This window comes from Microchirus variegatus, assembly GCF_963457635.1.
Source record: "Microchirus variegatus genome assembly, chromosome: 5".
Classification (NCBI taxonomy): Eukaryota; Metazoa; Chordata; class Actinopteri; order Pleuronectiformes; family Soleidae; genus Microchirus; species Microchirus variegatus.
Genome location: NC_139806.1, coordinates 18,487,572 through 18,499,048, shown reverse-complemented (window position 1 = coordinate 18,499,048; position 11,477 = coordinate 18,487,572). Strand labels below are relative to the sequence as shown.

General features: G+C 43.3%; 2 protein-coding genes across 2 annotated transcripts in view; one reads left to right on the top strand and one right to left on the bottom strand.

The window, feature by feature from the left end:
- Positions 1–237: 237 nt before the first annotated feature.
- Positions 238–7,482, top strand: mep1bb (meprin A subunit beta b; the record flags this gene model as incomplete). Its single annotated transcript, XM_083889588.1, has 13 exons — positions 238–256; positions 1,470–1,520; positions 1,613–1,656; positions 1,766–1,844; positions 2,756–2,873; positions 3,053–3,231; positions 3,548–3,766; positions 3,954–4,106; positions 5,155–5,370; positions 5,459–5,926; positions 6,039–6,218; positions 6,392–6,548; positions 7,269–7,482. 13 exons carry the CDS (start codon positions 238–240, stop codon positions 7,480–7,482), a joined length of 2,097 nt encoding a protein of 698 aa, XP_083745714.1.
- Positions 7,483–8,981: 1,499 nt separating this feature from the next.
- phlpp1 (PH domain and leucine rich repeat protein phosphatase 1) overlaps positions 8,982–11,477 on the bottom strand; it is a gene marked incomplete at both ends in the record, with an annotated part of 41,269 nt that continues 38,773 nt past the window's right edge. The window contains 3 exons of the mRNA XM_083889825.1: positions 8,982–10,289; positions 10,370–10,598; positions 11,055–11,249. Coding sequence (XP_083745951.1) covers positions 8,982–10,289; positions 10,370–10,598; positions 11,055–11,249 — 1,732 coding nt within the window. The remainder of the gene's footprint in view (positions 10,290–10,369; positions 10,599–11,054; positions 11,250–11,477) is intronic.

The window sequence follows — 11,477 nt, the reverse complement described above, 5'->3', positions numbered from 1 at the left end:
CTAAGTTTTAAGAAGTGAAGCAGGCACAGGCGCCCTGACGGAGAAGGCATGGTCACCCCTGCTTTTGAGCCTCGTAACAGTTAAGAAAGGACCTGCCCGTGGATCTAAGGCTGCAAACAGGCTCTTATGGGGTCACCATGTCTGTGACTTATTCAGGGGCTAGATCTTGACGAGAGCCTTAAAAGTGAAGTGATGTACAGGGAACCAGTGGAGTGAAGCCAGCATTGGAGTAATGTGATGCCGTCTGTTAAAACCGGTGAGAAGCCTGGCTGGGTGGGTTAAACCAGTATTATTTCTGATTTGGAGTTGTTTAGTTAGAGAAAGTTGGGTTAGATGGACCATCCAGCGGTTCACATCTTTTAAACTAGTCTAAAACAGCAGCCAGGCTTCTCGAACCGTTGGGTCTCAGTCCTCAGGAGGTATATATGTGTGTCGTCAGCATAGCAATGGAAAGAAACATTATGTCGCTGGATCATTTGGCCGAGAGGGAGCATATAAATAGAAAATAAAATTGGACCTAAAATAGAGCCCTGTGGTACACCATAGGCTATTTGGGTTGTAGAGGATGAGTCGTTCTGTTAAAAAGATAAGAACAAAATCAACCAAGTCCCTGATACTGACCCAGGATTTAAGATGGTCAATTAAAAAGTTGTGATCTATGGTATCAAAAGCGGCATTTAAGTCTAAAAAACTTAAAATAGCGCTCTCTCTCCTCTGTCTGTAGATAAAAGCAGGTTATTGGTTACTTTGAGGAAGGTTACAATAATATGTAAAACCAGATTGAAAATTCTCAAATAAATGATTTTGTGCCATAAAAGTTGGGAGGAAACTACTTTTCTAAAACTTTTGAGTGCTGCTCCTGGTGTCCCGTGTACCTAATAAAGTGGCACACATACACACATGGAATTAAACAAGATTAATTCAGTACTTTTGCACGAGTGGATCTCAATCTAGTTGACCGCGTAGCTGGTAAACCAGGGGGGTTTACTCTTTCAGTCCAACTAATCTGCAAATGTGTAAAGATTGTTGTTGTGTAACTTGGACCTTTTTACAGCTCTGTCAATCATTGACCCGAGAACTCATCCATTCGATGTTATTACCTGCAAAGAACTTGTTGAATTATTGCATCGAGAGCGTCTATCGGTCGGTCAGCGATCAGTACGTGTCCCTTACAGTCTCAGAACATGGCAGAAAGATCTTCAGGTTTACTTGTTCTTCACGTTGTTTGCATCCTTTGTGGCCTGACGCTTTGTTTGGTGAGAAATGTATATAATCTGTTCGTTGCTGTTAACTAGAAATGATGATTTTAAAGTAATTGCAATCCATAATATTTGTACTTTCATTTGGGTTTTTTTTTGGTTTAGCCCACAGCAAAAATACCAGGTAAACGATTTTTCTTTTGCACAAAGTAGCTAAGGGTCAAGTTGAAGTTTAACTTTAACTACTTAAATCCTTCATCTCTGTCTCAGACTATGATGTGGACGGCGGACAGGACCTTGACATTTTTGACATAAATGATGGTATGCAGATTATAATGGGACATTTTTTTTCTTGAGACTTAAATAATATTCAGTTCACTGCATAACCATTGTTTTGTGTGTGGACTCCACAGAAGCTGGACTGGGTCTTTTCGAGGGAGACATTGTCCTTGAGGAGGTCTGTTAATTTATTTGAATGTTTCCAATTTTCCCCCTGCACAATTACATTTCTTACGGACTCATTATGTCGCTACTGTCCCTGTGATTGCTTTTATTGACTACTCAAGAGGCAGACTCGAAATTCTATAATAGGGGATCAGTACAGATGGCCCAAGACGATCCCGTACTACTTGGAAAACGACTTGGGTAAGAGTGTTAAAAGAGCATTTTATGGTCATATATTTGGTAGTTTAGTGTATTTATTTCAAGCGTAAAGAAGAGCAAATGTTCAATTCACAAGCTGACATGCAAATCAAATCATTCACATTCATTAGCTTCTTCTTATGTTTGAAAAGGAGTGAGTAAAAGTTTATTAAAAACTTTATTTAATCTCACCCCTTCTCCAACACGGCTTTCTGTTGACATCTTTCTACGTTTCATCACATAATTCATGCTTACGTATGACATACATTAGAAGGGAATTAAGGGGGGAAAAAAAGACTGAATTAATTCATTTTGTATATTTTCAATCACTTAAGTGCTTTTTATACGGATTTCCTTTTAACAAGGTCAGAAGAAAAGACGTTATTTATAAGAGTCATCAAGAGAAACTTGAGTTCTGCCATGGAAGCCTCCAGCTCTCTGTGGTGACGCTGTTTTGCTTATTGTTAGAGTTCAGTTATTATAAATACAGTGAAATTATAAAGTTAGTCTCCTGGAAATTAAGTAATAGTTGGATGAATGGATGGACTATACAATGATTTTGTTCTACGTGAAATGTGGTGGATTCTGCTTCAGTACAAGTCCACAACTGAGTGTACTCTATACCATGTGTTAGATATTTATGGTTCGAGCATGAATGTGCAAGAACCCTATTGAAATGCAAGGAATTGTTATTATTATTATTATTTTTCTGCCAAATGAATTGCATTTTTGAGGGCCTGAACATATCCCAAAACTCATTACCCTTTTACAACTGAGGTAGGGAATGAGATACACATGAAGTTGATTGACTTTAAAGGCTCACATATTCACTAGAGGTCTTTTGTGAATATAATACAAAATTATAGCCGGACTTAAAAGGGAATTTGAAAGATTGACAAATGTATGTATTGCAGAGATCAATGCAAAGGGTGTGATTCTGAAGGCGTTTGAGCAGTACCGGCTAAAGAGCTGCATTGACTTCAAGCCTTGGAGCGGCGAGGCTAACTACATTTCCATCTTCAAAGGAAGCGGGTATGGCAGAGAGAATCTCTTCTTTTTTTTTTTAATGGTCTGTTCAGATGAAAAGACAGTTTGCATTTTGTAAAAGATTGCATGCATTATTCTTCTATTGCAACACAGAAGAGAGACAACAGAATATGTGATGTTTTTTGTTTTTTTGTTGTCTTTTTTTCCCCCACCTCCCAAAAAAGTTGTTTCTCCTCTGTGGGAAACAGGAAAATTGGGAAGCAAGTATTATCTATAGGAGCAAACTGTGACCGCATTGCCACCATTGAACACGAGTTCCTCCATGCGTTGGGTTTCTGGCATGAGCAGTCGAGGGCGGACCGCGACGACTATGTCAGAATCATGTGGGATCGAATCTCAGCGGGTATGGAACCTCACATTTACTGTCAAATGAAAGGAGTTCATCCAGCATCGCTTTGGTTTGCACGAGCGATAAACATGTTTGTGTTAGTCTTCATGGCTACATATAGATAAGAAGAGTATCGCAGCTTTATTGCCCTCCGCCCATTTGATTGTTGATTAATCAGATCTATTATTGGCTGCTATTACAGAATTTCTTACTTTAACAGCAGCAAACTTTCATCTGAACGTGGCAGGCATTAAAAAGCAACCCCTATAAGCCTGTATTTGCAGAATGTGATGATAAATTAAGCTACTCTGACACTTTTATTGAACTACAGGTAGAGAGCACAACTTCAACACCTATAACGACACTACCTCCAGCTCGTTGGGCGTCCCGTACGACTACGGCTCCATGATGCACTATAGTAAAACTGCCTTTCGCAATGGCAGTGAGCCCACCATCGTCACCAAGATCCCTGCTTTCAGTGACGTCATCGGCCAGCGTATGGAGTTCAGTGACAGCGACCTGCTTAAGCTGAACCGCCTCTACAACTGCAGTAAGAATGAGTACTTTTCCCCGCTTGTGCCGCCACTTTTATCGTTTTTAATTCAAATTATATTCACACAAGACGACGGCAGTAAACATGGCTTATCTTCCACAGAGGAATATGTGAATCAGCATGAAGTTTTCTGTCATGTGTGATTAGTTTATAGCTGTTCAAAGATCTTCACCTGTTTTTCTAGCTCAGGGTTCCACCTTCCTGGACTCATGTGACTTTGAACGTGAGAACATCTGTGGTATGATCCAGGGAGAGGGAGACAAGGCAGACTGGGTCAGGCTCGCCAAAGCTGCTGGAGGGCCTGACACGGACTACTCCAACATGGGCAAATGCGCTGGTGAGAATCACAATGGAGGGATAATATGCGTGACGTAGCACACGGTACAACTGTGACATTCAAACCATGGTCAGATGAGTTCACACAAGCAAATCAGCTCCATGTTACCCTCTGTGTAGGAGTATAACAGTGTTTTGTATTTATGTCTGTGGAAAGCAGATGGTGAGACAGAAGAAGCACACAGTGCAAGTAAAGTGGGACAATTTCATAGCTGAAAACACGAAGAAGAAGAAGAACATTTAAGTAAATTCTAAATACAAACCTAGGGGTGGAATAAAAAGGGGCTAGTTAAAGGCTAGGGTAAAAACGATAAGAAGCCTCTTGGATGAGAGGTGAAACATCGTCAGCTCGACTCAGGTTGTCCTGTCACCCACAGCTGACTGAAGATTATGACCTGGATGACTGAGAACTTCAAAAACATGACACTCAAAAATATTCAAAACAATTTGTGCTACTTTTTCCCCTTGTTTTAATAATGATGGAATTGTTTAGAAATCGAATGGTTGGATGGATATTTTGAATCTACTTATAAAGAGGAATACCAGGATTTTTCAACCTGGGCTCTATGTTTATAGAGAACAGAAACTGGGCTCCAGTGAATCCGCTCAGTTGGCAACAGTGACAGACTGAGGCAGGTAAACTTGCTGCTGCAATGATTCTGTGACTCCACGCCCACAGAGGGAGAAAGCAAGCGTTATCAAGAGTGGGATCTCTCTCTGATTGTAGACACGTTTACATTGTCGCACTTGCTGTTCAACCTGTGCCCAGGTTGAAAAATCCTACATTTCCCCTTTAATGGGAGAAAGTGGGCATGTCAGACAGATACATCAGCCAATTATTCCTTAAACTCTGAGCGAAATAATTCATCATGTTTATTATAATATTGCAAAGATACAGACGCATCAGGACATAAGGAGGATTACTACTAAACTGTCAATATACATAAAAACGTATGCAGGGATAAACATCGTGTTCAAGAGTGACTGTGCATTGGAAATAATGATTACATGTGGACACTGATAATCCAGTTGGACGTTTGGATCTTCAGGCTCTGGTTATTTCATGCACTTCAACACTGGCACAGCCAAAACTGGGGACACAGCACTGCTTGAAAGCAGACTCCTTTACCCCAAAAGAGGTTACCAGTGTCTGCAGTTCTTCTACTACAACAGCGCCGGCCCCAGCGACAAACTGAAGATCTACATCCGAGAGTATGACAAAGCAAACCCCAATGGAACTCTGCGCTTTATCAAGACCATAGAGGGTGACTATTGGGAGATACTGCTCAAAATCTTGTTATTGTCATTGTGCTGGCAAAATGTTAAATAAATGATCTGTCTTTGTTGCAACAGGATCCCCTCAGGAGCTGTGGCAGCTGCACCACGTTAGTCTGGATGGGAAAACAAAGTTTCGTGTTGTCTTTGAAGGGAGCAAGGAAGGCACCGGGGAGGCAGCAGGTGGACTATCACTGGATGATATCAATCTTTCTGAGACGACCTGCCCAGAGTTTATATGGCGCGTGAAGAACTTCAATGACGTTATGGCCAATACTCCATTAAACACTTCTATTTTCAGCCCACCGTTTACCTCAAAGGAAGGTTACACTTTCCAAATGAAGCTGTACCCCAGTGGAAAGGCACAATACCCTGGTCAGCTGTCAGCCTATGCTCATCTAGTGGCCCGTGAAGGCGACACTGGGCAGAAATGGCCCTGCCCCTGGAAACAGATAACCATGATGCTAATGGACCAGCACCCGCACATCCAAAAGCGCATGTCTAACCAGCGCAGTGTGACCACTGACCCCAAAATGAAAGTAACAGGTAAAACTGCAAAATCATACCTCTCAGACATTCTTTGGAAAAAACAAACAGACATTATTTCCTGTAATAATACGTTCACACACCCTTTCGACATCTTTTTTTTTTAAAACAGACTCTGACCAATTTTTCTGGGATGACCCACGTAAAATGGGGCATGAAGTCACGGAACAAGACGGTACCAAGTACTTCCGAGGACCAAGTGCCGGAACCCCGGTGTATCTCACGCACCTCCGAGCCAAGAGCAGGGATTTCATCAAAGGAGGGGACGCCATATTTCTCTTGTCAATGGAAGGTAAAAGCACCAAAAAACGTGATATGAATCCTCTACTGTGTCCAAACATGAAAGATTTATTACCCAAAGAGAACTAAACGATGAATCTATGAATCTACTCATATAATCCAATCGCTGCCTGATCATTTCATGTTCATCAATGCCTCTCCTTTTGGAAAAAAATACATTTTCAGATGTGTCACATCTGACCCTGTCCCAGACCGAGCCCACTGCAACTCCTGTCACTTCGCCGCTGCCCACTGGCACAGTCGCACCCCCAGACGTCTGCCTCAACATTCAGTGTAAGAATGATGGCGTCTGTGTGGAGGATGATGGGAAAGCTGCCTGCAGGTGAGGACTTTTTGAATGCACCCACTGATCCGCAGTTCCTAAAGGTCCAACTGTGTCAGTATTAGTCACATCTCATGGTGAGAGTGCAGACTGTAACCAACCAGAGGACTCCTCCTCCTCTCACCCCCTTCTTTTCCCACACGTGTCTACTACTACTGTGAGCCCTTTGCCTACCAGACAGGATGTTGTGCGTCTTTGCGTACTAAGCTTCCGTCCACAAGATATGAAACGCATGCTGTGGCTGGTTCTGTCATACACAGCCTCCATAAATCGAATCCCTTGTCAAAATATATATATATAAAGGGCTTATTTTATTTTTGAAGCATTTATCTTACTTAATTATAGCAACTTATTAGTACAAAGTAGTAGTACCTAACTGGACCTTTAACCCTGAAAACACAGAGCACTTTGGCTGCTTTTTCCCATTACTATGTTACATTTTTTAAAGTCCTCTTAGACATGATTACATTATCATTATGTCATACATCATATTATCAAAGGTGTTTGATTAATCTGGTGCAACCATTTTGTTACCTTTTTAGTTATATTTGAACAAAGACAAATAATCCCAATTTCCTTAGTGTTCTGTTCCGTCTGGATTCCGTTTTTTTAAAGGTGGATATGTCAAATTTTTGAAACCAGAACAACATTTCATTTTGTGAGTACTGGAATTACCTGGAAGTTGTTTCCTCTCTCATCCTCATCTGTTATTCCCTCCAGATGTGCGGTGGGTGATGACTGGTGGTACTACGGAGACAGCTGTCAGTACAAGGGCTCCCTCATGGATAAGACCACGCTCGCACTGGCCACTTCTCTGTCTGTGCTGGGAGTCATGATAGTGGTTACAATCATCAGCGTTGTCTGTGTGAAGAAGAAGTATAAGAAACGCTTGGACAAAACGGCCCTTACCATGACAAACGTCTATGCCACATAGAAACTATACTGGAACAACCTGTAAACAGAAGCAAAACAATCATTTACAATGAAATGTTCATGATCTTTGGCTTTAGATTTCACTCCGGTTCAAATAATCACATGATGTGACATTGCCCCCTTCTGGTCATTCAAAGTAACACCACTACAGAGGGATGAGAATGTTATTGTTCCGAATAAACGCTTTAAAAATATGTTTCGTATGCTTTTCTTATCTCCGCACAGGCACAAAAACAAGTCCCAGACTGGATGACTTATATTCACAAATTTAAAATTTATTATACCAAAGACAGGAACATTTATGTTGTCACTTTTCCATGTGGATATATTTGTTTGTATTACTGAACTTGACACAGTCATGCCAGTGATAACAGTGGGGGGGATATCTGTGTCCGTGTGTGTGTCTGTGTGTACTGTAAGTGCATGCATGCAAAGATATGTCAATTAGTGTTCATTCAATACAATGATGGTCTATTTTATGGAATGCCGCGGCTTCAATTGCACATAAACATTTATCTGTGTGTGTGTGTTTGTCTGTGTTTCATATTTGTGGGTCTACTTCATGTAATTAAATGTTAGTGACACCTCCATAACAGCAATGTCATCCTCCCTGTCACTGACACACAGGTACGCAGTTCCTTTTAAAAGCATCAGTATACAACATTTCTCTTATTTACAATCATTGGGGGAGAAAAAAAAAATCACCATTTCTCTCAGAGAAGATTAGTAAAAAAGTGACTGAGTCACCATAAAGAGTATGCAACTCCTAGGAGTTAGTATTTAAATTTTCTACAAAAAAATTCTATGCCATTTTACAGGACAAGAGCCATGATTTACTGAAGAAAAACAGTATTTAAAGTGCCCTATCTACAACAGTTAAGTGTGGTATTACTAGTGTACCATTCAACAAAGTTCACTGATAATAAAAAGATTATGCGTCTCTGTTTTCAAAAAGTTCTTCCAGCAACTTTGCCGCTTTCACATTAAAAGATATGGTAAGTTCTTACAAAATGAAAAACAAAAAAAACAAAAAAAAAACAACAACCATTAAATTGTTACCAATATTAACAAGTGTTGCGATGAACTAATGCTATTGCAAAGAGACTAGTGTCAATAACATACTCAGCTGGTTGTCTCATAAAAAAAAAAGAAAAGAAAGAAAAGATTCCAGTCATCGAGAAGGGCGAGACCGTGGACATCCAAAGCTGTGTCCACAAGCTTTTTTACTTTTCAAGAGGGTTAAGTATCATTAAAGGGCTCGTTTGCTTGTTTTATTCTATGATTTGTCGCAGTAAAAACTGGTGGAGCAGTTCCAACTTCATGGTTCTTTCGAGGATAAGGCTGTGTCGAGCTGGCAGGCTTTCATGTGCGTTGAAAGCCTCATGAGGAACACACGCGCTGTTTTGTGACCACGTAAAAAAACCGAGCGGCTGATGTGGAGTTTTTGTGCATGCTGCCACCACTGGAAGGGAGATGAGGCTGCAGTCGGTGTGTCGCTGTTCACAGAGGGGTGTCGTAATAGTCCATGGGCTGATCGGTCCCCGGAGTCTTCTGCTGTTTCTGCTGATGCTGCTTCATGATTTCCTTCACCTCCTCCTCCAGCTCAGGGGGGATGATAAACTGGTCATCAGGGTCAGGCTGGGCAGGAGCAGTAAAGTAGCCTCCAGGTTTCTTTGAGGGGGCATCAGCAGCCACCTCAATGAGGTTGTGACTCTTTTCCTGGCATGCCACTGACCCGTTAAGCCTCCTCTTCCCTGCTAACTTTCCCCCATCCCCACCTCCTGATCCAACCCCCTGCCATGACTCGTCCCTCTCGAGCCCATTCTCAACCTCCCCGAGGCTCATGTCGACCCCTTCGTCCAGCGGCTCTGGGGTACACGGCGGTGGAGGTGGTGGAGGAAGAGTCAGTAAGGTGCGCTCCTGGCTGGTGGAGGATGTTTGTGGAGATGAAGAGGAGGAGGAGGAAGACGAGAGCTCTGCTTTGAGGGAGTGGATGTCCGCCTCCACTTCCACACGGCTCCCATTAGAGAAAACACCAGCAATGGGCTCCTCGTCCTCACTGTCCAGCCCACTGGAGAATGTGGCACTAGATAGCTGCCGCTGGAAGGAACCTGCTAAGCAAGCAGGATGTAGGGCACAGCAGCTGCGGGCAGAGGGCAGCTCTGAACCTGGGAACAGGTACTGACAGGGCTGAGAGGTTGTGTGGGCCTGCTGGTGCTGTAAGGACAGCAAGTGAGCCGGATGATGCAGGTGGAGGTGCGGATGGTGCGGCTGATCATGCAGCAACACCAAGGAGCTCTGCGGAGGTTCATCGGACGAGGCAGTGGAGCCCACTTCGCTGCTCATTTCACTGGTGCTGATTTCGCTGCTGATTTCACTGCAGGAGGAAGGTGGCACAGGTAGGGAGCCGTCCGAGGGACGCTCCTTGATCGCAGAGGACGACGAGGGATACGTGCCCAAGCCGGGGCTCGGTGGCGGCTGGGGAGGCTCAGAACAGCAGCACGAGCAGCAGTCTTCGCTCACACTGAGCTGGACGACAACAGCGCTGAGGCTGTCAGTGCAACCGTATCCCTGTGCTAGTGTGCAAAGCTTCTTAGCAGCAGCAAGGCCATCTGGGACATTGCGAACAGCTTCTACAGCCTCAGTGGGAGACACAGTATCCCACAGGCCACGGCTGCCTACAATGAAGAACTCATCCTCGGATCGGAGTGTGACTGTCTGCACATAGGGACAAGGGATGACTGATGGGTAGAGGAAGGAGTAGCCCATGATTCGTGTGGAATCGGTCACGCCATTCACCTTGTTGTCCTGTGGAATAGAGTATGAATGTCAATACAGTGCTTAAGCTAACACACTCGACATTGATTTCCACTGGCAGTGATTTTTACCTCAGTGACGATGGCCCTGTGCTGCCGTATCCTGCGATATTCCTCTTCCAACCCGACATTTTGAAGCAAGGACAGCGACACGGGCTTCCCATCGCGGCACAGGATGACCTGGCACTTGCCCACGTTCGCGGCTGTGAGGGTGAAGCAGCCACTGGGCTCAGTGGGGTCATGGCGAATGTGACACAGAGCTGCTGAGCCTCCCAATTTCTGACCAGCTGTCCCGAGTTTCCTGCAGGGGCAGAGGAGTTTAATTGTGTGGATTGTTCACTTAGTTATCAAATATCAAAAGTAATACTTTCTGCATTCAAAGTCCACAGAGCGCTGCTTCACATTCCCCACAGTTCCATTTATAATAAATGAGAATCCACATCCATGCATATGGGGTTTCCCATTCCTCTCCAGTCGCAGCAGTTTCTCACCAGTAGTTCACTCTCATTTCTATGTCCTTAGATCTCTATGTTTACCGCCTTCTTTGTTGTCTCGTTTGACCAAAACAAGAGTGCGCTAACAACTAGAGTGGACAGTGTTGTGTTACAGGGAGGCTACACAGTAATGGAAATGAGCTGCATTTGAAATCTACATTAAACCGACCTTAGCAGACCTCTATGGACACATGCTTTTATTATTTTAATTATTACCCCAGGCCTAACAAATGGTGAAAAAGCAAAATTACACATCCAATTACCTTTGCATGACGAGGAAGGTGTTGGTCATGTAGTCCTCTTCGCTTTTGGTCTTGTGTAGTTCTTCAGCCAGAACGTCATTCATCGTGCACTGTAAGAGGTACGGCACTTCCACGTTCCGGTCGCCATCGAACACGCCGTACAGAGCTTCGCGACTTCCACAGAAGCTGTTTACAGAAAGCGCCGCAACACACAGCCTGAAAGGAAGACGACAAACAAAAGAAGGCATTTATTGAGACGTGTGCTCCGTTAGGAAACAAAGACTACAGGGTCTTCTGCTCAGAAATAAATCATAACACACCATACAATATTAGCCTTGGTCACAACACTTTCTATCTTCTGTTTAACAGAACCTCCATCATCGCTACCTGCCTATTCAACAAGAATCAATATGTACAGTGCACATGGCTAAATAAATAGTTTAG